General features: G+C 36.8%; 3 protein-coding genes across 21 annotated transcripts in view; 2 read left to right on the top strand and 1 right to left on the bottom strand.

Annotated features, from left to right (window-relative positions):
- Nucleotides 1-9,618, top strand: part of LOC129575215 (somatostatin receptor type 2-like) — a 90,998-nt gene extending 81,380 nt beyond the window's left edge. Inside the window, exons 3-4 of the mRNA XM_055458290.1 lie at nt 4,588-5,111; nt 5,206-9,618. Of these exons, the coding sequence (XP_055314265.1) occupies nt 4,841-5,111; nt 5,206-6,371 (1,437 nt within the window). The 5' untranslated portion in view covers nt 4,588-4,840 and the 3' untranslated portion in view covers nt 6,372-9,618. The remainder of the gene's footprint in view (nt 1-4,587; nt 5,112-5,205) is intronic.
- A 1,506-nt stretch (nt 9,619-11,124) lies between these two features.
- Nucleotides 11,125-16,250, bottom strand: LOC129575214 (uncharacterized). Of its 3 annotated transcripts, none has more exons than XM_055458287.1 (9): nt 16,004-16,250; nt 15,205-15,562; nt 15,015-15,081; nt 14,763-14,925; nt 14,418-14,687; nt 14,150-14,342; nt 13,009-13,381; nt 12,460-12,602; nt 11,125-12,371 (listed from the first exon to the last, which is right to left on the bottom strand). In XM_055458287.1, exons 2-9 carry the CDS (start codon nt 15,379-15,381, stop codon nt 12,246-12,248), a joined length of 1,512 nt encoding a protein of 503 aa, XP_055314262.1. In that variant the 5' UTR covers nt 15,382-15,562; nt 16,004-16,250; the 3' UTR covers nt 11,125-12,245. The 3 variants fall into 3 exon arrangements, with proteins under 3 accessions (XP_055314262.1, XP_055314263.1, XP_055314264.1); XM_055458288.1 differs by having other exon boundaries at nt 15,815-16,023; XM_055458289.1 differs by having other exon boundaries at nt 15,851-16,007.
- An 804-nt stretch (nt 16,251-17,054) lies between these two features.
- The window catches only part of LOC129575209 (ral guanine nucleotide dissociation stimulator-like 1), a 29,825-nt gene continuing 20,084 nt past the window's right edge, over nt 17,055-26,795 (top strand). The window contains exons 1-3 of one of the 17 annotated variants that reach the window (XM_055458278.1): nt 17,151-17,530; nt 18,246-18,611; nt 21,724-22,244. In XM_055458278.1, coding sequence (XP_055314253.1) covers nt 22,218-22,244 — 27 coding nt within the window. In that variant the 5' untranslated portion in view covers nt 17,151-17,530; nt 18,246-18,611; nt 21,724-22,217. Of the gene's footprint in view, nt 17,531-18,123; nt 18,612-18,811; nt 19,070-19,267; nt 19,398-21,231; nt 21,530-21,723; nt 22,245-26,795 lie in introns of those variants that run through there. The other 16 variants (XM_055458273.1, XM_055458272.1, XM_055458275.1 and 13 more) reach the window with 16 other exon arrangements.

The following is a 26,795-nucleotide window of genomic DNA, read 5'->3' as shown; positions in this document are numbered from 1 at the left end:
AATCGATTTGATCAAATTTAGACTTTAACTGCCACCAATCGAAACGAATTAAAAGCGACGAGACACGAGTCCGAATGCACACCCGCACACAACTCAATTTCGTAAAGCGACCGCATTCATATAAAACCAAACTAATGGCGGGTTCAATTACAAATTGCGATTGTCATGTCTTGTCTTGTGGTGTGTGCGAGTGTGTGAGCATGTGTGTAGTGCGGATTTTGCACATGGTTTCAGTGGTTGAAATTTGTTGATATTGCCATTGGCACAATCACATAATGTACACAGTCGTTGAGTACAAGTCGTTTCATTAGATAGTCGCTATTATTTTCATTCGATTTAATTCACTCCGAATGAGCGACAAGGGTTTTTGTGCGTTTTGTACAATCTCTTTGTCACTTGGTATCTCTCTCTTTCTCCCGCTCACTCACTCGCTTCCTCAATCTCAATCTAGCTCGCCTTTTCAACACACACGCACACACTCACTGCATCTACATCCATACAGAACCATTTGAAGTGCAATCTCACCATTGCGATTTTCGGAATTTGAGTGTTTCAAAACACGAAGACAAGTGCAAACGATAAATGAGCACTAAACATTGAATACGTGAACACCAACCGAACTAGCTCGTCGCCCCACCCACCCTCCATGTCTTTTAGCCCTTTATCGCTCTGCTCTCAAGCTGCAATCAGAAAATTCTGTGTGAAAATACGACGTTATCGCATGAAAACATCAATTTGGCACCATGCTCAATAGTGATAGTTCTTTGTTTTCTTACTATCCATTCAATTCACACAAAACATCCCTCTATCTCCATCGCTTGCTCGCTCGCTCTCTTTTGGTTTTAATCTCAACCAAATTTTGCTTTGGTTGCATATTTAATTGACTTATCCCACTCATTCATTACTGCTTTAGTTTTAATGTCTTTTCGAAAAACCATACAAAATCCACAACATCATATTCCATTTCCGTCGATGAGACTCTTTATGGCCAAAGTGCGTAATTGCTACTACACAATCCATAATCATTCCATTCGTTAAGATAAATCATTTGAAGCTCCGATATGTACGGCTTCATTTAATATGTACGACCAATTTGAAGATTACACCAGATACGTGTGTGATCGTTTTGGAAAATGGACTTAACTTTAATGCACACAAATTTCGATGCTCTTATATCAAAAGCTAAATAAATTGGTTTCCAAGAAAATGCTCTTCCATTCTATCAATAAAAAAAACCGACCTCCGTGCTTATATTCAAAATGTGAACAATATGAAAATAAAGTGGCAATAAGAATGAGGAGCACCAAGGTGGGTTTTTATTTTCTTTTTATAACTTATATACTCTCCAACAATCAACAATCAATAAAAACATCATTCAAAGGATATAAAGTTCTCGTTTCCATTTTTGTTATCTAGGTATACCAATCCAATTAGATACGATGGCTGAATTTGAATCACATTCACAAGGTCTATTTCGTTAGTAGGCAAATTATAGACGGCGTTGATGCCATTTATATTGTGAAATTTCAAAATTGAGACGGAATATGGTTTTTTTTTTCTATCGAGACTTTACATACTCTTCATTTCGACGGGTCGTTTTTTTGTTGTTGTTGCAAACTTCGAATCGCTTTTTTTACATGTTGAAATGAAATAAATCGAAATAATGATGTGGATGACGCGATAAAATCCAGTTAATTTTGATGCTCCACTTCATGTATGAATAGCAATGCTCAGCAAATATTCATGATTTATAATTAATTTGAAGTGTATTTAGTCTATCGTTGAAATTTGGGTTAAATATTGAAATATGTTTCTCTCTTTTTTTCTTCAATTGACGACAGAGACAGAGAGAAAATCGGATTAAAAAGTCTGTATTGTCACTACGTGCTGGAGAGAGTGAACAAAATATATGTCCATTTGATTTGTATCGAAAAAAAATGTTCATTCGAACCATTAATAATGAAATATTTACCCATCCTAACCAATCAGTGTTAATCGCATTAATTGTACCTGTTCAACTTGCATGCATTATAATATCGTGATTACACAAATGATTCAACACAACATTTGAAAAAATCAATTTTTTTTCATTGCTGTTCATAAAAATCAATGAGCCACAAGTCGCACGGTAGAAATTAATGAGAACATTGTAGCTATTTGTCATGCTTCATATGTTGCCATGCCCAATTATTGATTCATTCCATCGTTGATTGTTCGGATTTTTATAGAGATTTTTCTTTTCATCTCTTTAGACCACTTGAAGAGAGACTCCCAAATTTGGAGCAACTAAGGATTGTAGATAGTTTTCTAAATCGTATAGACATTTTTTCTCTATTTTGCCATATATTTCGCGAGGTCAAGACATAAGAAAAATACATTTCCTTTGGTTTTCGATTTTTACATCTTATGTAGTCCTGCAACAGACGAAACCACACAATTTCAAACTCCTAAAAAATTCAACGTGGAGCGGAGCGAAGCGAAGCCTTGTGCTCTTGTTCCAAAATGTTCTATATTGAAATTTACATTCGGTTTGACTAATATGACTGAGATAAAAAAACGTTGAATTTCCATTAAAAACCCCAACACCAATTCATTCGATCCACATGAATAAGTAAAAAAGAGCGCGATTAAAATTGTGAATCAATTATGTGGAAATCGACGAAAAAAGGGTTACAAATGAAAACAATATTACATATTTAAAAAAAGTGATGGTCAACAGTTCAACGCTGATTGGTTTGAAAATTAAAATGCAAATCACAAAGTTCGGTAATTGTGGGTTGGTGATTTTTGTTTTTTGGTCACCAGTTTTTCATTTGCACACAGTGTATGGTGATTACGCATTGCAGTGGTCACGGTTTGACCAAGCGTAACAGCAACAGCAACAAAAAAATCTATCGCTTTTAATTTAACTAAAATTGATGAGAATGTGGGATGCGGGTATTTCATCTTAAAAATGGTTCGGCATTTCCTTTACGTTTTGAAAGGCAAAAGAAGATCACTCGCGACATTCAAAGCTATAACTTAGGCCATATTCCACTATTTGGCGAGCTAGTAAGCAAAAAGCTTATGGGCTGATGATGATAATAGTAATAATGAACAAACACAATGACACAGCCGAGAATTGGTCGTATTATTCTTTTATTTTTCACATTTTTTCCACTAACAGCGGAAAATCATATCATTGCAAAAGCAAGACCAAAAAAAAACTGTATATAAGACGAAGAAATAAATTGCCAAGCACACACAAGAGGGTAACTTTCACATTCGAATTTATGAGGTTATTGCCTTGCCAATGAATATTTATACGTTGAAAATTTCCTTTTTTTTCCGTTATTGTTGTTGGTTCGCTTCATTTTCTTGAGTTGTTTGCGTGTGCAAATGGATGCGGATTTACGATGCGCCTGTTTTTCATATTTTTCACATTAGGCAAAAGCTCCCACTGTCAATCTTTATTCGGTGCGTTCAAATGGCTCGCGCTTCATTTGTCAGGCCCATATTTTGATGCTAGAGCGGCTTGTGTATTCTTTGTTAGCACTTTGTTTATGAGCATTTCGATGATTTTTTTTTCTTTGTTCCCAGAGAGTTTATGGTTTGCTTACAATAAATTGTAATCTCTTTCTCTCGTTGACATGTGTGTGCATTTTGCTGAAATTGAGGTGAAGGAAACATTCTTCCACAAGGTGATCTCTACCTTGGAACTTCAGCACATTGCAAGCATTGAAGAAGAAGAAGAAGAATAAGGAGAAAGAGAAGAAAAAGAAGAGAGAAATGAAAAAAAGGATTTAAATCGAGTTTTGTAAAACTTTGCAGCAAACTACTCGTGTGTGGTGTCGAAAGATCTACCGACAACTTGTGTGGGAGAGAGGAATTTACACACTTTGATCACAAAGACGGTGGAAAAGTGTGATGATAACATTAGCAGAACATTACTTTGTGACTACATGTTGAAATTCTTCATTTAACAATTACGGTACGCTTATTCGTTCTATTCACCTCACTCTATCTTTCTCCGTCTCTAACTTCCTCTCTGTCGTTAGCTGTTGGCACCAGTTCAAAGTGATTTTGCAGTTTAAATTCAAATCAAACTGACAGCCGATGAACTTTTACCTTACTGTCTCTCTCTCTCCCTCTCTCTCTCTCTCTCTCTCTCTGTCGCACTAAACATGTGCATATGCTAAAAGGTTTTTGGGGCTAAAGCGAACACAGTCATAAATTATGCAACGATTACAAAAGATAAACGCAAGTTTTCCAATTATCATATTTCACACATTTTCGCAATAAATGTAGCGTGCAAAGAACAGGGAATCGAGCCAGAAAAAAAGAGGGGAAAAAAGTAGAAAAAAATCACAGTCTTTGTTTTATGTTAGTTGTTTCGGAAGCGTGATAACATTTCCGTTGGCATTTTCATGAATATTTTATCGTTGATGCCTGTGGAAATTTTAACAGCATTTTTGAATTCTGTTTCGCTCTACCCCCCACTCACTCTTTCACATGCAAGAGAAAAAAACAATCTGGGGCAATGTAGTCGTTGGATTTAATCAATTTAACTAATACTTTGCGCATTTTTCTCTTTCTCTTTCGTTTCAGTTGGAATCACACACGCGGCAAATTGGAATTAAGCGGAGGAAACAGAGCAAAAGAGCAAAAGAGTAAAAGAGCAGTTGTGATTGTCAATAAAAATAATGAAGATAGTTCAAATGGAATGGTCGCATTGGATGCCGTGACTGAAATACCAACATTTATTATTCTTATGTTCTGAATCATCATCAGTGACATTGTGCTAAAGGAACGCGCGGGCACGCATACAGCACAGGCGATTACAACAACGACGAAGACGAAGATGGTTTCGGTGACAAACTCATCGGAAGTGGCTCAAATTATGATGCCAAATAAGTTACTTAATCCAACGGATATGCATGCCAATGGCAGTCTGCACGCATTTCCGCCATATTTTTACGGCATTGATGGCGTCAACGAATTTAATGCCAGCTACAACTACTATAACAACTTAACATTTTACACCTACATATCATGTCCATCCATTCAATTGCCGGCCGGTAATTTGATATCAATGATTTTGTACGCGCTTGTGTGTATAATTGGCCTGTTCGGTAATTATTGCTACTATTAAAATCTTTATGAAGAAAATTTGCCATCAAAATGATTTAATAACTTAATTTTTGCTTCGAAACGATTAAATTTCAGGTAATACGCTAGTCATTTATGCGGTGCTACGATTCTCCAAAATGCAAACCGTTACCAATATGTACATTTTGAATTTGGCCATTGCCGATGAATGCTATTTAATTGGTGTCCCATTTTTGATCATCACAATGCACGTCGGCGAATGGACATTCGGCAAGGCAATGTGTAAGGCGTACATGGTTTCCACATCAATCACACAGTTTACATCGTCGATATTTTTGTTTATTATGTCGGCCGATCGTTATATTGCGGTGTGTCATCCGGTTTCATCGACACGATATCGATCGCCATTCGTTGCGAAAATTGTGGCGGCCATTGCATGGACCACATCGGCCGTGATTATGTTGCCGGTCATGCTATATGCGACCACCATTGAAAAAGAGAGTAAAAAGTTAACGTGCAACATTGAATGGCCACAACAGGATAATGATCCAGCAGCGGGTACAACATTTATACTTTATTCATTGATACTCGGTTTTGCAATTCCATTAAGTTTGATTCTAACATTTTATTCGATGGTATTGCGTAAGCTACAAACGGTCGGTCCAAAAACTCGATCCAAAGAAAAGAAACGATCACACCGTAAGGTCACCAAATTGGTGTTGACTGTGATCACAGTGTACATACTATGTTGGCTACCGTATTGGATATCACAGGTGGCACTAATCACATCATCGCCCGAAACCTGCAACACCCGTCTACAGATCACACTATTCGTGTTGGTCGGCTGTCTTGGCTACTCGAATAGCGCCATGAATCCCATATTGTACGCATTCCTTAGCGACAATTTTAAAAAATCCTTCCTGAAAGCGTTCACCTGTACGGCGGGCAAAGATTTTAACACACAACTGCAGCTGGAAAATAGCTTTTTCCCACGATTCGGCAAAAGAAGCTCGGAGAAATTTTGCTCGACAACGAAAACGGGCGGCACGGCCGGCGGTATTATTGTAACGAATGCAAGTAATAATAATTTAGCGGCATCGGGTGGCAGTGATCGGCCCATACAAACCACATGCAGTCTCAATTTCAGCTATAAACAAGTTAGCGACGGTAGCAAAAGCTCACAAATCGAAAGTCGACACCTCGAAATGCAAAGCCCCAAAAGTGACACCATGAGTCTTTATGGACTCAATGAACGACCACCAGTTCTTCATACTGATCTTTAAACTAATTTAAACAACTACCCTTCTTCACACACACACCACATCCCGCTCTTCTTCCCCATCCATCCGACACCTAAAATTATAAACTGTATTTTAGAATCCCATATTTGTAAATGTGTTGGTTTTGGCGAACTATTTCAATACTGAATCGAACAATAAGATTTAGACATTGTAAGCTGCTATAACGTTTAATTTTGTCGATTGAAAACTAAACAAAAAAGCTCTCTTCTTAGCTCTCAATAAAAATAAATAACAAAGTGATGTGCTTATTTGAATAAATTTTTCGTTTTTAGAATAAATACAAATAGATTTCAATTCGTTCTGCCAGTTTCAGGTGTATTTTGTACGCATCAATCAAATGAACACCACAATTTTCAATTGTTCTGAATATATCGTTGTTCAACCTGTTTGAAATCTTCTTTTTTTTTCTTTTGTAATTAATGTAGATTTAATTCACAGTCACAAGTGATCCGTTGGAATTGTGTACAGAGAAAATATGCCACATCCAACAATAAAAAATAGATTTGAATTTTGGTAGATTGTTCGCAAATCATGCACACTGAAAATGAATCAAATTCTCATTTTCTCCACGCAATCCAAAGGAAATTTTGTATTTCTTTCCCCCTAACTTTTTCTCACTCGATGCAATCACAGAAACTGCAGAGAAGGAATGTAAAAATTTGAACAAAAAACATTGAAATCTATCTATTTGCACTTAGTTTAAAGTCATTGTGATAATTTAGTATTAGACAACCTAATTTTAATTATTATAAAGAAACAAACAGAAAATGCATTCGAGAACAACAACAACAACAACAACAACAACAAAAAATTACCAGTGTCGTTATTTCGATAAGAAGTTCGTTCACTCATAGATAATTTGTAAGGGATTTTGGTGATGATAAATTTTGACTGAAAATGGCAAACCAACAGCAAATTTTACAAAACTCCTTTTAAGAGAAGAAAAAAAGCGCAGAAAAAATCTATTATGAACTTTGAATTGGCTTAGCCATGTGAATTGGCCCAGCTGTGTGCATTAGCTAGCATTGACTTTGATTCACTTCAATTTTAGTTTTCAAATTATTTGAAGGAATTTCAATGCCGCGTGAGTTGTTTCTTCAAATAAATTCGATATTGCCGATGTTGAGTAGGACAAACACATTTCTCAAAACATTCATTCGGTGACATGAGCAATTGAGCATGCATCAAGCTCACATTCATTCGTTTTGAATGACAATAATTTAATTTTTGCTATTGAAAGCGTGCCCTAGTACAACAACGAACTTCAATGCACAATGTTCATTTGAAGAGTGCAAAATAAAATGTCTATGCAACTAAGAATGGACGATTTTCTCGATGGAAATTCTCCATTGCACCAATTTGATGGTCAATGGACCACAAATTCATGCATGAAATTTTCGATTTGATGCACTCTTCGTAGCAAAATTGAACATTACCGAAACGTGCAACAAGAGTGTCGAAATTTTGTGAAATTTGAATAAAACCAAAAGCGTGATTCAATGAATGTTATTCAAATTTCACAAAAAGTTGTATGTGAATTTGATGGTGACGATGATCGAGTGGTTAGTTGTAAACATGTGTGTACAAGTGTGCGTGTGTGTTGTGTCCAGTTTTGCCGAAAGTTGTTTTCCACAAAGGTGTTTGGCGAAAACTTCCATGGAATAAAACTGTCGTTCACTTCCGATATGTCATGTTTTACAACTAACCACTTTGCAAGACGCACAAGGCAAAATGTTTTTGATGTTATTATTGTTCGGTGCTTTCCATGTGCCAAGCAGTCGAGTCGGTTTTGAGAAATGCGGCCAATTTCCTCGCAAATGGAATTCAAGTGAAGAGAGTGCAAGAGCCAAAATGCGATGAATACAATTTTCAGTTGGTTGAGTGAATGAATTACTGGCTGAGTGTATGTGTGTATGGAAAGTCTTACGTTTGTATAAATTATAATTCTATAGCCAAGGTTAAGGGGTTTCTTTTTCGTCGGAGGCGTGGCGCAAAAATGATGATGAAAATTGGCTGTTTTGCTGAAGAATGCCGAATAAAAGAGGTCAACATGCGAATAAATTAAAGGCAACGGCGGCTGAAGTAGGTCGTTTGTTGACTAAATACATACGATTTCGATGTGGAATGTCTTTAGAAATGCGGCGAATCGATTAGCGTATGGTTTCCGTTTGAAATCAGACACACACACACACACACACATGTGCGTCGACAAATTTTAGAAGCACTTGGTGTTGTTTGTAAATGGAAGGCGAACCGGCCCACGCAAAAACCCATTGAATATTCATCACTTTCCGCATTTTCAATTCAATGTTTTCTCGCATTAAACACACGTATACATCAAATGGTGCCCAGCACTCATTCATCTTGCCAGAACATTTACAACTTTGAAGCCGAGGCTATTGAATTGCGGCCATACTACGAACACTAGCTTCAAGAATCAAATTGGTTTTTTTTTCTTTGAAAAAAAAAAATGGCATGAAAATGATTTTCATCCAAGTTCATTACTTGTAACTATTATGAAATGCACACATTTGCAAATTAAATCCATGGATTTATCATTAGTCTATTTGTAAGTGTTTTACTTTCGATTAACAACTAAATATTTTTTTATACATATGCAAAGGCAGCATCATCAATTAGTCCAATGTTGTTTGTTGGCTGCTTTTGTCCATCCAGCACACACACACACACACACACACACAACAAATTGCTGAAATTTCATATGGAACACACACACATTTACAACTGACTTAAATAGTAAAATGCCTAATTCCGCGTATAGTAAATGATGAATGTGTCTGTTAAATTTGAGAATCAATGTCAGAAAATATAGTTGATTTTTTTCAATGAAATAATTTTAGAATGAATTAAATACTGCCTACCGTTTGACTCGGGCAAAGGCCACACACACACATTAGATTATTTTCAAGCAGCAAATGAATCCTTCTATATGATCTGTCACAATAATATTATATGATAAAAGAGGACAGTTTTGCAAAATTTTATTCATTGATGGTGCAACGAACATTAACGCTCTAGCTAAAAACAAACACAAGTTCAGCCGAGGAAAACGAACATTTTTCTTCAATAATTTGTTTGTTTATTATTTCATTTTTTTTCGCATAGCAGAAGACTCAAGGGCATTTGAAAACTTGTAATTTTAGTAATATTATAAACAAAATCAAAACATATTTAATAAATTAAATTAATACTAAATGGACTAAACAAATGGCATTGAGTTTCATTTTGAATGCGCAATCGATTCTAACAGCAAGACGCATGATGAAGGTGGATAAGCTTCTATTTGGACAGTGATTTTATATACTAAATGAGGTACACATTGAATCCAAAATATTTTAAAACACTGTAAGTATTCGTAATAACTGCGGATTCCGGATGATAAAAATCACAAACAGGAACATTTTATGGGAACTTAGGTGAGATTCAGCAAATTCGAAATTCAAAATTTGAAAATAAAATAAAATCAGTGAATTGTGATGTTTTTGCTTAGGTTATTCCGATTCAAATATAGACACACATATGAGGGGCTCAGAGGAAAAATGTTACGTAGAAAAGTTCCGCGGAAAAATATTCGGGAGCTAAATGGTATCATTTAGCACCGCTAAATGATATCATTTAGCTCACCTAAATGGTATCATTTAGCTTTAGCAGACCTAAATGGTATCATTTAGCTCTGCTAAATGGTATCATTTAGCTTTAGCAAAGCTAAATGGTATCATATTTAGGTGATACCATTTAGGTGAGCTAAATGATATCATTTAGCGGAGCTAAATGATACCATTTAGCTCTGCTAAAGCTAAATGATACCATTTAGGTGTGCTAAATGATATCATTTAGCTCCGCTAAATGATATCATTTAGCTCCCGAATATTTTTCCGCGGAACTTTTCTACGTAACATTTTTCCTCTGAGCCCCTCATATGTGAGAACATGACAAAAACCTAAGCGAAGTATAAAAATCGCACTTAAATCCATTGTAAGTAAGGGAGACACTATTTTAAATTCATGCTGTTGCATTTCGATTATTTAGCCGTGATTACAACATCAACATGTTTCCTCTTTCTATACACTTTGCTAAATTTTGTCTCTTATTCTCAAAGGTTCAAATGTGTCGTTGAGAATAAAAATGGGTTCAGCCGAAACCGCTCGTTTACATGTGGATCATTTTTGTGTTTTGGTACGAGATACGAGGCAAGAATATCTATTTTTAATCCCTATATGAATTCTCACATGTTAGAAGATCCCAGAAATTAGAGGAAAAATTCGAAAAACAAACTACTTCTGATTTTCCCGGTATTTAATCGAATTTTGTTATCATCGTGAACAAAAAAGTCCAACGAGTTTCTAAAAGAAATAATCATTTTCTGAATTTTCTTGATGAAAAAATGGCAAACCTTTGAACAAAATCGTCAATAAAGTGCGCTGTAAATGGAAAATACTCAGCAATGAATGCTCTAACGGCATCTATACGGTATAGTTTGGAAGTATAAGTAAATGCTTTCGTCATAAGGTTTACTCAAATGTTGGAAATGGCATTTGTCAGATAAACGTCATTCACGATTCAAGTCAGTGATCTTGCGATAGGGACAAAAGCAATGCAAACTGAACTCTAAACGGTTTTGGATTTGCTGAATTTATTACCATTGCGCTTCACTGTGTTGAAAATCGTGTTTGAAGGTTTTTTCTTAATGAAAAAAGAGCAAAACAAACAAGAATTGATATTTGATTCGATAAATTTATTTGAACTTCCACTAGAAAAAAATTTGCGTATCAAAAAGCACGAAAAAACATTAATTTCTTTACAGTTGTTCTGTTTTTGTTGTTGTTGAATCTAGACAATAGGAGTGATTAGTTATTTGTTTGTTCTAGTATATAAAGTTTTGTTAAATATTCGTATCAAGAAAGTTGTCTACGTTTTATTACACTTGTTTTCTTTTTCTTTAAATATCACAATAACATTTTTCATTTAACTTATGTTCTAATCTCAAGTTAGTAGCGATGAAATGATTATATTATCTTAATTGTAATGCCGCGTAGTTGTTGGGAGTTTTCAAATTATTTTGGTTTTGTTTTGGTATATTTAAAGTTTCTTCGATCCGACAAAATAACGGAAAAAATACTATTATCGACAAAAAAAGAAAGTGAATACATTATTTTGGTTGAATTTTTGGATTTTTCTTTGAAAAAAAAAAAAAAAACTAACAAGTAACTACTGCCTCGTGTCGTTTACTTTTTGGTTAGAATCTCAAAAAAAATGATAGTTTTCGACCGAAATTATCACATAAAAAACATTGATTTTTTGTCACTACAATAACAAATGTTCAAAATCTTATACACAAACGAAAACCAATAGTCATATGGCTTCAGAAAGCCCCACATACATAAAATGCCTAGAAATGCATTCCCGCAATCGAAACTAAAATGGAATTTTAAATAAAAATTTCTGATCGAAATGAAAACACCAAGGCTAGCACAATGGTAAGAAGAAACGATTTTCATGCCATGTAATGAAGAAAAAAAATATTACGGGATGATATGTGCCACCCCATTCACTAAAACTACCGATATTTTGGAGCGTTTCTACTTGCGATTTTTTGTTGTCAATATTAACTTATTGTCACAACAACCAACGAAAATTGATAATAGCAACGTGTCATCAATTCATTTCTTTTGCAGTGTTAAATATTCGGAAAATCGCGAAGTAAAGCGATTTTTGTTCGATGACGTGAAAAACAAGGCGAAACATACACAATTCACAAATGTGTCGGAATGCAAAACAATTGCATCAAAACTCGAAATGCTTTTGGTCAAGACTTTAAATTGTGGATGTCACATTTTATGGCGGTGGATGCGTTTGTTCGTCGCCCAGCCCTAGCCCAGGCCTATTTAGATTTCGTGGAAATTTGATGCACGGCAGCCGATCCTCGTCACGATTCGACCACATTTCATATGTTCCCATATTCTGAAAGGAATGAGAGAGAAATAATCAATAAATCCGTCCCTCTCCAAGTCCAAGACGATCACAGAAATTGATTCTGATCAATACAAACCGAATGCGTTGGCTGCTCTTCAGCGAATGATTGTCCAAGTGTTGGTTGATAAACTTGATATGCACGTGATGGTCGACAGGAAAGCAATTGTATCGCTTCAGCTAGCCCATCCTGACTGGTTGTCGACGATTGATACATTGAATCTACAAAAATTAGGATGGATTTTGATTTTGTGATTGAATTAACATCGGAATTGGAAAGAAAATGAATTTTCATATATTTTACTGTATTTTTTTCTCAAGTGAAAACACTTTCTTTCTTCGAATTTTTGAATCATTTTCAAAGGGTTTCCATCCTTTTTCTTGATTTTTAAGAAAGTTTTTTTTTAAATTAAAAACACTTTTGAAAATTTGAAATGACTAATAGACTTAATTGATATGTACACATTTAGTCTGGTGAATAAGTGAAAAAAGTTCGAGCGGTCACCAGCTTCTTGGATTTTATTTGGAGATGCGATCAAAAGCTCGTTACAAAATTTTTACTTCATTTTTTCCAAATGAATTTAAATTTTTCTTGACAAAAAAAAAATCATTCATCCAAAAAAGTTACCTGGTGTGGTCGTTTGACTGCGATCGCTGCTAGTTTTCGAGTACATTGCATGACCTGTGTTCGGCGGCATGGCCATCCGTGATATGATTCGTGTCTGGTGCCAAGTGACAGTGTTCTTGTCTGATTTTGATTCCCATGGCATTGACCAGCGTCGCATATTTTCAGCATCCATCATACTTGGTTCACCTTTCACTTCGCCAGCAGCCGCCTCTGACCATCGTCGTTGCGAGTTCAATGGAAATAGTGGAAAGTTCAACGGGCTTCGGGAGCAGCGATGAAATGGCGCTTTCATTCCCAATAAGTGACCGGGTGGCGGTAGCGGTCCTCGAATATTCTCGAGGAAATTGTGAACTGGGCTCGGCCCACGTACATCCTGCAATACAATTTAATGTAATTATTTTTGTATTTTAATTTTATTTTTAGTTTTAGTTTAGAAGTTAAAGAATAAAAACAAATAAATGCAAACAATTCAATCTGAATGAACATTGACCCATTGATTTAAGTTCAGTTCATTCAGAATCGAACTATTGGAAAAAAGGTTTCTATTTTCGATCAATCAAATTGATTTGATCCAACTTGATGAGTGCAATATCAGAAGTGCTTCATTTACTGATCGCAGAAGAATTCACACATTCCTTATGATTTGTATCAAATTCAAGGCAAAAAACAACCAAAAAAAAATGAAGGGATGAAGACCAAAAAATAACAAGCACATAATAAATTTTTTTTAAATTGAAACACCGATGTTAACACAGGGATTTCGTCCTCAACCATTCATTTTAAAGCAGTAAAACCATTGAGACTCAAGTTAAGAAGAAATGGCAGCAAAAATGAAAACAATTCAAAGAAATTGAAAATATGTCTATCATTTTAATGGAATGGCGCATGAAGTAAGGTAAGGTAACAGATCGTAAGTATCTCTGAACCATGGGTGTTGAATGTCATTCAGTGCCACTAAGCTGTAGACATCTCTCTCCGGCTATACGGCAAACCACAGAACCAACACTGCACATAAAAATGACATGTTCAATTGTGTTTGTTTCATTAGTTTCAACTGTGCCGCTACGAGAGGTCACTTTCGTCGTTTCTTGTTGTTATTTTACATGTAAAATCAATGGTATTAGAAGAGGATGCTCTGAACCTGATGTGGTGATGGTACACGAGCTGACGTAAGTTCCATGTTCATCATATTTCGATTGGTAATTGATTGATTGACGCCGTCCGTGTGCGTTGTATTCGTCCGATGAATATCACGATCATTCTTTGGTACATTCATGGTCAATGGTCCAAAATGTGGTGATGGTGTTTGTGAACGCAAATCGCTTGACCCTGATCTATGAATGATTCGAAATTGATCCATTTGAAAAAAATATGGCCAACGCATCCCAAGTATCAATCTGTCAACAAACCTTTTTTGGAATCCACATTCAGCATCATGAGGAAAACCGACGGGAGCGTGACACATGAAACAGCACATTAGCGTTGAAAAAGAGTCATAGCTGGCGACACAAAATTGATGCTGAATATTGATCATGGTTTGTGTGGTTTCCATAATAATCTGTTGATTGTGATCGCGTATATCGGAATCGGTTTCGAATGATGTTAGTGATTGTGTTACAAAATCTTGTAGCACACTAACAATGTGTGATTTGACGGTGCTGGTCGCAACGGCTGTGGCCCTGGATGGTAGAAAAGGAAAAAAAAACAAATTTTATCAGCTTCGTACGAATTAAACGTACATGGTACGAATGTACCTAGCCAAATCATCCCATGCATTGATAATTGATGCATTGATAAATTGCGTGGCAACCAATGTGCCACCACCTCCACCACCGCTTGACGGTGGATTTTGTGGTGGTGCCGTTTGCGTTTGGGATTGTGTTGGCGGCTGCTGTTGCTGCTGCTGCTGCGTTGTTCCTGCAAAAATAAATGGAAGAGAAAACAATTCGACTCATTAATGTGTAAACAAATGAATAAAATGTTCTGCAAAATTTTGAATAACAAACCCCATTGTTCAAGTGTGGCAATCGCTTGGGCCAATCGGTAGCCAGACGCACACAAATTGTTTAAAATCTGCAAAAGACACGAAAATTCAGTGTATGATGATATCTCTTGTGTAATGAATGGCTACCATATAAACAATGGTAAACAAATGAATGTGAAATTCAATAGAAGTAAAAAAAAATCATCGCTTACCTGTAAATAATTTAGCCAGGCGCCCAAACATTCATTAACGGCTGATTTCGCTGAATTTGAGCTGCTGCTCGACGGTGATATCGACGATCCGCTGCTGTACGATAGAATACCGATTGAGCCGAGCGAATGGCGTGGCGTATTCGATGCAATACCAGTCAAGTCATCCGGATCACTCATTGTTTCGAACGATTTGCACACTTCTTTTCGCTTCTCTCTCTCTCTCTCTCTCTCTCTCTCTCTCTCTCACTTTCTCACTTTCTCACTTTCTCTCTTTCTGTGTGTCTGTCTGTCTCTCGTCAATTTCTACCTCAAGTCTTTGCGTTCATTGGCAAACGCTATGTTCAAACACAAAGCAGCGCTAAAATCCAAATGAAGAAGAAAAGACATGACGCATGAATAAGACTTTTATCTTTTTGGCCTTTTTCCTGTACGGCAAAATAAACCAGAACTTCACTTTGCCATATTAGTAAATATTTACTAAGTATTGATAAGCAAGGCGTGTAAAACCGTGCCTCACGTTTCAAACACAGAACAAAAACAAACAATAAGAAAACGGACGATGATAAATATGATAGATATCCAAAAGAAAAAAAAACAAAAAATAATTCACCAATGACAACAATAACAATACTAAATGAAAATCAACACCGAATTGCTTTTGCCCATTTGAAAATGGCAATTGTCAGCGGGAACGAAAATCACAAAAACACCATTTTCAAATTGGTTTTATTAGAAAAACAAAAACACCATCGTGAGATGGTAAATTAGCGAAAATATTTGAATAGAAATTTTAATTTACCATTGACAAACGAAGAGCACACAGGAAGATGATAAAAGCAACGGGTCACTGTCAAAAAACGGCACACAATTCCATATGAGTGTACATGTGTGTGTGTGTGTGTGTTTGTGTGTGCGTCTGTTTTGTATTTATGTTTATTTTCTATTGCTCGCACATCGAATCGAACACACAATGCGATTCACTCCGTGTGTTCTCTTCGGCACGCTAGAAAGAGATAACATCGTGTGGATGTACGCATACATCCAGCATCTCAGCTGTCATCGTCACTTGACTATATCGATTCAACAACTCTCGCCCATAGATGACGCTACGCGCATCAATTTTTCCCCCCACTCAGTTCCCGAATCGCATCGAACCCGGTTCAATGTAGACCATTCGCATTCTTCGGGCCCTTATTATTCAAGCAACATTATTCAATTAACAAACGAATCGATTCAATTAAAAGTCAATCCAATTAATCGTCAATTTTTCAACGATCTTTTTCTTTCAAATGATATCAATTGAAATGTGTAAGCAAAAAACCGCCTTTTTCGATTGAAACAGAGAGAAAAAACAAGAACCAGTTCAATTTGTTTTTCAACTATAGCATTGAATGATTTTGCATGTCTCGTTCGAGTAATAATGATAATAATGATAAAAACCGCAAATTGTCATGAAAAAGCCATAATTTTATCAGATGAGAAGGGAGACACCAAATTGCTATGACCACGAATGCGATAAAAACAAAGTAATTCGTATTCACATTCGCTTGAATGAATCGAGATAGCTTGATGATGACGACGACGACGACGACGACGATGAATATTTACATGTTTTGGCTACATATAGCAAATGGTCTGCATTGCGATCGGACAATGACATGATTGCTTGGGCTAGCATTTTATTGGATGACAAACCAAAACAGCATTACTATAAGTATGGAAACGAAATAGGTAATCACAACAACGGACGCAATTCATGATCACAACGATAACAAATAACAACAATATGAAGCGGAAAAAAATGGTATCGTTGAAGGGCCAGGCCGTTGAGCGGTGCCAGCAACAGTGCGGTAGCACAACGATACACATCAACGACTGGGTTATACTGTGTGCAGTCGTTGTCGTGGCTCGGCGAAAGCCGTTCTTTTTTTTCGTTGCTGTTTTCTGCTGTGTGTGACGACGGTGAGCACACAATATTTGTGTTTTTCAGGTGATTTTGTGACAATGGGCTCCATTCATTGGGCTGAACATTTTTGTTTTGTTCATTGATTAGAATAAGCGTTTGTTGTTCCATCGAGAGTTGAGGTGAGAGCATGATAGAGAGTCGGTGAAAGGATTTCATTCGATTCTTCCCACAGTTCCAGCGGTGATCGTTTGGCTGTTTCACGGGAATTTCTTTTCTTTTTTTTTGGGGGAGGGGACCACAAATAAGCTTCTTACACACAAACACGACCGACAGACACACAGAGAGAGCACAAAGATCTTTCTCACTTCTCTCGGCTCTGTCTTAAATCGTCACCACAGCCGAACGATCTTGCAGAAAAATGTGAGTCCATGTTCGGTTTTGAAGGTAGATTTTGTATATTTTAATTGAATGTGCGCATGCCAACGCGCAAATTCCATCGTTTAAGTGCGAAATAGTATGTTCGTCGACTGAAAATTCGAATGAAAAATGAAGCATTACAGAAACAACACGAAAGAGAGAGAGGAAGAGAGAGATGTATACGTATATGTGGTGTTGTGTGCGGCGCGCACGCTGTCTCAGTGTATTGTGTACTATCTCTTTGATGTTGGTGTGTGAGACCAAAGAGAGCGGTGAATTGTGAATTGTGTGTGATCGTGTTTCCACTGCGTCTGCTTTTGTATTCAAAGTTGTTGTTGTTGCTGCTGCTGTCTGTCGTTTACCTCTTTTTCGAAACAAATTGCTTGTCGTTTTTTGTTCGCATCATCGTGTGTGCGCTCGCTCTCTTTCTCTCTCTCTCTCTTTCTCGCATTCCTGCTCACTCACCCATCCATTCATTCACTCTCTTGTCGAAATCTACCTGTGAGACACACACCGCAGTGTGCACCGTCTACCTATGTATGTTTGCCAATGTGTCTGTGCATGGATATGTGTATTGCTCATGAAAATGTCAGTGTATTGCGTACGATTCTCTCCTGTGTGATACGTTGTTGTTTTTTGTTTCTCCTCTTCTTCTCGCTTCTCTTTGCTATTGCTGCTGCTGCTGCTGCTGCTGCTGCTGTTGGTCCCATCCAACAAGTGAGAACGATCATCGCAAAGTTTTCAACAATCAGTTTCAACAAAGTTTCGAGCAAAAATTAGAGAAAATCACATTGTGGTGCAGTGAATGTGTGTTGAATTGAAATCAAACATCGAGACCAGGAATGGCAAAAATGATCAAATTTATAATGGCAAATGCAAAAAGTAAAAGAAATTCAAATTGAAATACTTCGAACTCAATTGGAATAGTGCTAGTTGTTTGTAGTAAAAGAAAAAAAAAATAATGTGTGGCAATCGGTTTGAAACGACGTTGTACGTTCACATCCACACCACACCACACCACACCACACCACATTCACACACAAAATCCAGATGAACGTACCAAAAACACCATTTAATTGATTAGGTAAACAAGAAAGATGATTTTTTTTTCTATATCTGTGATATGTGTTAAGTGTACGAGAGAGTGCAACGAACGAATTGACAGGATCTTAATATTTACGCGATCATCGAGTGCCAATAACAAATAATTAATTCGCAAAGCAGCGAAACAAAAAATTGTTGTTTCATTGTTCATGCAATTTACGCTTTTGTTTTCATGTGCAGAAACCCGTAAGAAGTAACAAACATCCAGCCAGCCAGCCAGCACAGAGCAACAACAGAATTGAAGAAAAGTGTTGTATATTGTGTGTGTGAATGCAGATTTCTTCGGCGAGCGAGCATAAGAAAAAATACACGCCAAAATCTTGTGATGTTCGATGGTGAATGGTACCGTTAATTGCGTTTATCACCATTCAATCGATTTGTGTTTGCGCTTTTTTTTTCCTTCGCTGTCGGTAAATTTTCAATTCAAATCCAAATGAAGTGAGTGCTTTCAGAAAAATGTGCCGTATGTGTATGTATATTGAGAATGCGTTCACCTCGTCTCAATGAGTTCCAACCATCACAGAAAATGTGAAGAAAGAAAAAAACACATACACACATCAAAATTCGTGTGATGGAATGCTGAAACACATGAGATGGCAACGCATGAGTTTTTCATTTGCCCATTCATCACGAATATACATCTCGTCTCGATAAAAAGTCATTCCATCGTTTTCTTCTTGTCGGTTAGTTGTTGTGCCTGAGCCCAAGAAAAACGTCAATTTTCGATTTAGTTTTACTTGTGCATGCCACTAAACCAGGACAGAACGTAATAAATACCACGGTTTTTTTCCTTTCTTTCTCTTCGAAAAAAAAAACGAACACGAAACGTCATAAACGAGCAAAACACAACGACGAAAAGAAGAAATATATTGACTGAACAAAAAGATATTTCGCCTCATTTTTGGACAAGCAATTTGAAACAAGTTCGCAATGTTTTTTTTTGGGCCGAAGCAAAATTCTGAATTTTGTTCCATCATACAATACAGCAACAACGGGAGAAGAAAGAAATGATTTTTTTGTTCGGTTCAAGTGAAATCGGAAGAGTGCGGTATTTGAATAACATTTACATATATTCACGTTTGCGCATATTTTAACCAATACACACATGGGCAAAGCGCGTGCGCGCGCACGCATTCGCCCAACAGTGGACACGTTGTAAGTGTGACAGTTTGCATCGAATGGCTTTGAGCCAGTTGCGTGCTGCCAAATGTCATTGGAGGTGGCTACAGCAACAAGAAGTCTCTTTCAACCACGACAGCCAGAACCGAAGAGATGACATTATTCAAAACAGACAACCTGCGAAATGCATATGTGTGCAGTGTTGTCATATGAGTGCCAGTGCCATGTGATCTCATGTGTATATGTGTGTGTGTGCGTGCGTGCGTGTATTCATTTGCTCCTCCGTCAAGATCAAGCCAGAGAATCGCAAATCGATTTCCAGTTAGAAAGTTACAATTAACACACTTACACCTTGCCTATATATCATTTCCACCTGGATAGAAAACCAGAACATTTATGTCCGATTACGCTATGCGCGCGCGCGTCCCGACCAATGTCAATGTGCCACACTCAATTCAGTTACGGCAACGGCCTACTGTGTGTATTTATGGTGCAGCCAATGTACTATTTTTGCCCCATTGATCATACACATTATGACGTGATAATTGAGTTAATACGGCTAATTTTGAGCCATTTACCAATGGATTCCATTCGGATGGTACAATTGAAGCGATCGATTGAATAAGAATTTATGTCATGAATGATTTAATAATAAATCGATCGATTGGGAATCGACATTGAGTACCACATCGATCTATTTGAATCTTGATTGTTTTCTTGTCTTTGAGGCTCGAGGCTTTTGATAAAATCGAATTTTTGTCCAACTCTTGTCGATCATAAAAAAACTCTGGAAAATATGAAATTCGTTGATTTTATAGAAAGCCTCATGAAATTCGATCATTTCAATGTATCAAAAAATGAAAGCCCACGAAAGGCGACAAAATTTGGTTAAAATCCAGTTCATCGGCATTGTTTCTGTGCAAAAATTTCAATTGATTGGGCTTGACTCGATCGATTCAAATCCAATCGCCTAATAATCAACCTATAAAATTTCCTGCCCACCAAACAATTTTATTGTTGTTGCTATTTGAACAACGTCTTTGATTTTCTATGTTTTTAATTCAGTGGGTTTTTTGTTTTGATTGTGGGCTTTCGATCGGCACACGCTCGTAACCAACAACAACAACAACGAAAACGAACGAACGAAAACGAAAAACAAATATTAGAAAACCTCAATTGAAATCCTCATTGTGCCGTCATGATTATGGTCGATGTTCATGCAAAATATGTTGTGCATGCGCATACAAATGCTTCTCTATAATCCATTCATCCACATTTATCAGCCGTGCGCTCCATGTATAATTTGGCATCGAAAAAGTGATGATTGTGTATGGTGTGCGCCACACAATTCGGTGGCCACAATTAAATTTCTTTTAGTTTGTTCGTAACAAAAAGTGTTTCGTCGATTTGAAATTGTTTGTTTTTTCGTTCGTTGATTTCATTCGTGGCATCTTTCTCTTTCTCATCGCATCGAGCTCTCCATTTAGAGAAGAGAAATTGATGTATATGGCAACGAATTGAGACACAGGCCTCTTTAATCACATGTAATGGAATGTTGACAGTTTTTATTATTGTTTTTTTTCATGTATGGGTTTCGAATCTGTTTTATTTTTTCATGTGTACCTACGAATTTTACCGTGTGTGTCATTCGACGAAATTCACAGTCAAATTGAAGTCATACAGAGGAAAAAAATGAAATTGAGAAAATAAGGTAGCAACCACTTCAGCAGCAAATAGTGCGCGCAATTGGTGAAAAAAAGCCACATTCAACGTGTCTCGGTTAGCCATCGAAATTATAATGGGAGCCCATGCTCGTTACCATTCGAAAATTATAGGCTCAATAGAAACAAAAATAAATGCATGGACATTGTCATTATATTGAACAACTGCATGAATTCAAATGAACTTTTTTTTCTTTTTTCGTTTGGCTCAATGAATATTAAATTTTTCCATTTCTTTTCCATTCGTTTCAGGATGTGGGTCAAGAAAATGTGCAATGGAGTGAGAATCGATTAAACCATATATCGACGAAAACGAAAAATTATGTGAACAATTTCAAGAAAGAAGAAAATTTAAAAGCAGTGAAACAAAAAAAGGGAAGAAAAAAATAAAGAGAAAAATTGCAATCGCTCGAACTAAAGGCGGCGATAGATTTTGTGTGCGTGATTTATTTATTTTGTGTGTATGTGCGTGAGTGTGACCGAAGAAAAGAAAAACGAAGCGCTTCAGTGAAACAAGCGAATGAAAAGAATAGAAGAAAAGAGTATTTGTCGAGTGATTTGAATAAAAATAATTTTTGGTATTGTCACATGATCCCGACTTTACATTGGTATCACTCTCGTATCAGTTGCGAGCCAAATGATGCCATTCGGAACGACTGGCCTGAATGCAGCCTATTCTAAACCATTGGTGAATGCACGATGGTCATTCGATAATAGTATGGTGACAACCGGGAGGAGACAGAATAATGACACAAAATGCAGCTGAAAGTTTGGTACGTAATTCCGTTTCCTCATCACCTCGATTTCTCTAGTTTATTTTATAGTTTAAGAAGAAAAAAAAATTTGGTTTTCATTTTGCAATGCTTGTGTGTGAACGGAATAGGAATATGAAAAATAAAATGCAGCAGATTGCTATTTTTGCCCGGATTTCATTTGCTCAAAAGCTGCTGCACTGATCGATTCATCGTGTTGATCGGCAATTACGTTTTCTTTCGTGAATCTATGTTAAATGCGTCCACTCACTGGAACTAAATGGTTTCACTTACTTAATTTGCAGTTTTGCAAACAAAAACAGCAGAAGAAAAACGCAGCAGCAGTAATTTCTATAAATATAACGAAACAACAACAAAAAATGAGCTAAACGAAACAGATATCAGCAGAGGCAAATACATACCCATGAAATGAATTGCTTCAGTTTGCGATGGGATTCTCAAGACATTGGCGAGCAATGATATTTCATTTTGTTTCGTCATGAATGACGGAATAGAATGATTGTTCTATTCCAGAATGGACGCTTCTCGAATCGGTCATTTCAATTAGACGTTCGAAATTAAATAGCGACCGACCAAACTTTTAGCAAAGAAAACAAAACCGAGTAAACAAATCGAATGGGATTTGTGTGGTCAAAGGCGAAATTTTATAGCATGGTCCATCGAAATAGAGATAGATAAATAAACCTAAGCTCCAAGTGTTTTTTTTTCTGATATTCACGTGGATTTTAATTCATGATGTGATAAAAATCGCGTTACGATCGCGCCTTACTTCGATGAGTTGTCTAAATTAAGCTAATGAACATACCGCTCAATGAGAATAGAACTGTTTTAGACGAAAAGAAGACGAATGAGAAGCAGGAAGAGAAGATGGCAAAGTGAGCAAATATCATGTATGAGGTTCTATCGTTGCGGTTCAGTGGAATTCAAATTTACATCGTAATATTCATTTGTGCTGCGTGTACACGCTGCTATCGCTTCGCTCGCATTATTTTCGATCTTTTCTCTCGACATTCTTGCGAACATCTTTAATTAAGAAAAAAAGAAGAAGAAGAAGAGAACACACGAACACGTTGTGAGTGTTTGTGGGTTTTTTTCTGTGTTCAGTTCCCTCGAATACTCACGCATATATGGACTGTTTTGCCTCAAATGAGCCGTTGATCTCACTACTGTCGGAAAAATTGAAATAATATCGTTGGTTTCTTTTTTTTATACTTGAATTGCGTTCTTTTTTCCTCTCTTTCCTTCCTTACATTTGACTTGGAACTTGACGCATTCTGTTCCTCTCATACCTTAATGTTTGGCTTTTTTTATCATTCGCTTCAGTTGGTTTTATTGCTATTGTTGCCGGTTTTGTGCCGTATTGTAACACACTCAATGCGACTTACTCTTTCTGTAATGGTAAAATAATTGCAGACTGTGTACCAGTGCCTAAACTAAGTGCCTACAACAATCATTTCAATAAAATGATTCGGAATGGAGAAATGAAAATCAAGAAGTAAACAAAATATACATAGTAATAATACGAGGGGCAACAACTAGCAACATTTATTGAAACACAATATAATTGAACATATGAACGCATATGCTGCTGACCGAAAAGTAAACAAATAAAACTTTGGCTATAAATGGCAGACGCAGCATTACATGCATCGGCTATCCTCGTCGATTTTCTTTCAGTTTCGCCATACTTTTCCAGTCACTTCACACACAAACCGATTTCGGAGCCGGCTGATTTATAGCCCTTTTTAGCACACCGAGAAGCGTAGTTCTAGCGAAGAATATTTTTAGGAAGATTTCTTCCATAAGTTCTGTCTTAAGTCTATTTTTTTACATTATTGAATGTAAAATTGAATCCGACTGTTTGTTGAAAATGAAGGAAACGGTACGGTGGAGAGGAATGGTTAAAAAAAACACTAGCGCATTTATTTACGAAGGTATCTCCACTAATAAATTGTTAATTAATATTAATTCCAACACTAAAATGCTAATTCAAACTTTCATATGCGAAAATATTTCGTGTTTACTTCAGATTTTGTGGAACAAAGAATTCGTTCTTCGATCATGGTTCTGGGCATATTAACAATTATTCTGGTCACATCCACAGAATTCTGGTTTTGTTTAATTCAATATCTGTCCATTTTCCGCCGCTGAAAATATTTTGATCACAACAAAATCCTTATCTTTCGTTGAAAAGACAAGCCTCGCTCATAGATGCTCATATTCGAATCAGCACCCAATCCTCAATGAAGCAGCGGACCTAGCAGCGGACTTGTCGGCACACTCATGGATTTAGCATTTCACTTGCCTTGGCGATTCGTGAGTTGCCGAAGCATCATATATAAAGTGCATTCGATATTTAACGTGAAAACCTATATTCGGTACATCGAAGTTGCCCGAGGTATGATTTCGTTTGCGCGTAGCGCGTAAGCAATTCACTTGCGATGTATAGTATATAGGGATTCACGCCGACAAGTCCGCTGCTTCATTGAGTCGTTCCCAAAATGGGTATCTGTTAGTTATTGCATACACTATCCAAATTGAATATCCTCAGCTGGTTTTTGTGGAAATGTGTTCCCATCTTTGATGCCTCTTTATGACCAAATGTGGTCATTTCCACCAGATTTTCGTTCTAAATGTGGATTTTCGTCAATGAATAGCATCCAATTACGTTAAACATGCTCATCTATTGGATCAGATATACATGTTAATCTCTTGCAACTTTGTGAATGTCGAATTAGTAAAACCGAAAATCACAAATTACACCTTTTCGTGGTTTCGACTACGATCCATAGTAAATTCGACGAGAAAAAAACGATGCGCGCCCGGGAAAAAAATTCTAAGAAATATAATAATAAAGAATTTCGACCATGTTTACATAATACAAATGCGGTCGTTGTCCATATAAATACATTTTGTTATTGTCTCGATAATTTATTGTTGGTAATTAGTATTTGCGTGTGATGTTGTGTGAGTACTTGAAAATGTTCAAGGACAATGAATTTTTAATGCGAAATGCTCGTGTCGTTTGTGTTTCGAGGGTTTGCAAAAAAAATTATCATCCGCATAATGATGGCGATGACCCGTGAGAGTGTGTGTGAGAGAGAGAGCGAGATTGAAAACCCCATTACTCGACCAATGAGCCGAAGCGGTTAAGATTTGATTCGGTACCAATCTACTGTGTTCTGAGTTTTTCGTTTGAAAAACAAACCGCCCAGATTCCAGAGATGACGATGCTAACATCGTTGAGAAATCCATTCGAGTTCGGATGAAACCGCGCATTTCATCATATACAGGCAGACAGATACACGCATAAAAAAGTTTACACGACTCAGTCAAGTCATTTCATTCGCTCTATTTATTTTGTCGCATTGCGTAATAATTTGAAGTTGAAAACCAAAAAAAAAGTATTTTGTTGTTTAAATGTTTCAAAGTAATAGCTGCAATTATTAATTGGCGGCGACAATTTACTATAACTTTGAGACGGATGATGTCGTCAATATCGGTATGACAAATCGGCATTCGCCCACATTTGCACCCGATAGACCGAGAGTTAATCGTGTGTGTTTGTCGAGCGTAATAAACTTGAAAATATATCATTTAACCGCCCATTCTCATTGCCAATTAATTGGAATGTATCGATATTGTTGACGACTTCAACAACAACGACGACGACAACGACGACAACAATGTTGACAATGATGGAGAATGGTATTCAGGGGTGTTTATTTGTTATATCACCATATTCGAATCGTAGACGGTTGCAGTTTGATAACAACAGCAACAGCAACAGCAACAAAACAAATCGTGTGTGTTGGAAAATCCAATTAAGAATTTGCATGACAAAGGCAGGTGTGAGCGTGCTTATGAAATTTTCTATATCGTTATGCAATATCAGCCACCCACATCCGTTCTAATAATAATTCAGGCAAATCAGATGCAAGTACACGCAGTTGCACATAAGTTTGGATATAGAATGATGGCAATTGTGTGCCCATGAATGTGTAATTATGCAACTTCGTTTCCCGCGCGCATCGCACATAAAAGGATTCGAGTGGAGACTTTCCATCCAGAGACTATTGTCCAAACAACAAGAGATGAGAGACTTGATGTTATATAAGCTGTTCCGTTCGGATGAAATTCAAAGTCTTTATGATATTGCGAAACCTCTGGAAAAAAATATTTGATACGCAAAATAAAATCATTTTGACTCTCATAACAACTCTTTTTTTGGAGTCAAAAGAATACACAATGCGATAAAACGAAAACAAAACAAGAGAGAAAAAATACGGAGTCAAGTTCCAAGAGTGAATGTGAAATGGGAATTTAAATTCGGCGGGGAAACATCGCATATGAAATGATGGCGGTGATCACGCGTGCGTGTCACCCTAAGCATTTAAATCAAGCTTCTCGTCGCTTGTTCATTCAAATGGTACAATGTGTTTTTTTCTCTTTCATTTTTATTCTCATGAAACACACACACACACACACACACACACACACACACAGAGAGAGAGAGAGAGAGAGAGAGAGAGAGAGAGAGAGAGAGAGAGA

The sequence above is a fragment of the Sitodiplosis mosellana genome, unplaced genomic scaffold (assembly GCF_009176505.1).
Source record: "Sitodiplosis mosellana isolate CC-2019 unplaced genomic scaffold, AAFC_SMos_1.0 Smas_scaffold_6166, whole genome shotgun sequence".
Taxonomy (NCBI): domain Eukaryota; kingdom Metazoa; phylum Arthropoda; class Insecta; order Diptera; family Cecidomyiidae; genus Sitodiplosis; species Sitodiplosis mosellana.
The sequence above is the reverse complement of the archived record's forward strand: the minus strand, read 5'-3'. Positions and strand labels throughout refer to the sequence as shown.

Bases quoted from the DNA above. Each gene is read 5' to 3' on its own strand.
- LOC129575214 (XM_055458287.1), bottom strand. From the start codon at position 15,381: ATGAGTGATCCGGATGACTTGACTGGTATTGCATCGAATACGCCACGC. The intron at 15,082-15,204 runs GTAAGCGATGAT...TGTCTTTTGCAG, and splicing joins CCTGGCTAAATTATTTACAG to ATTTTAAACAATTTGTGTGC. The intron at 12,603-13,008 runs GTAACTTTTTTG...TAATTTTTGTAG, and splicing joins CAGTCAAACGACCACACCAG to ATTCAATGTATCAATCGTCG.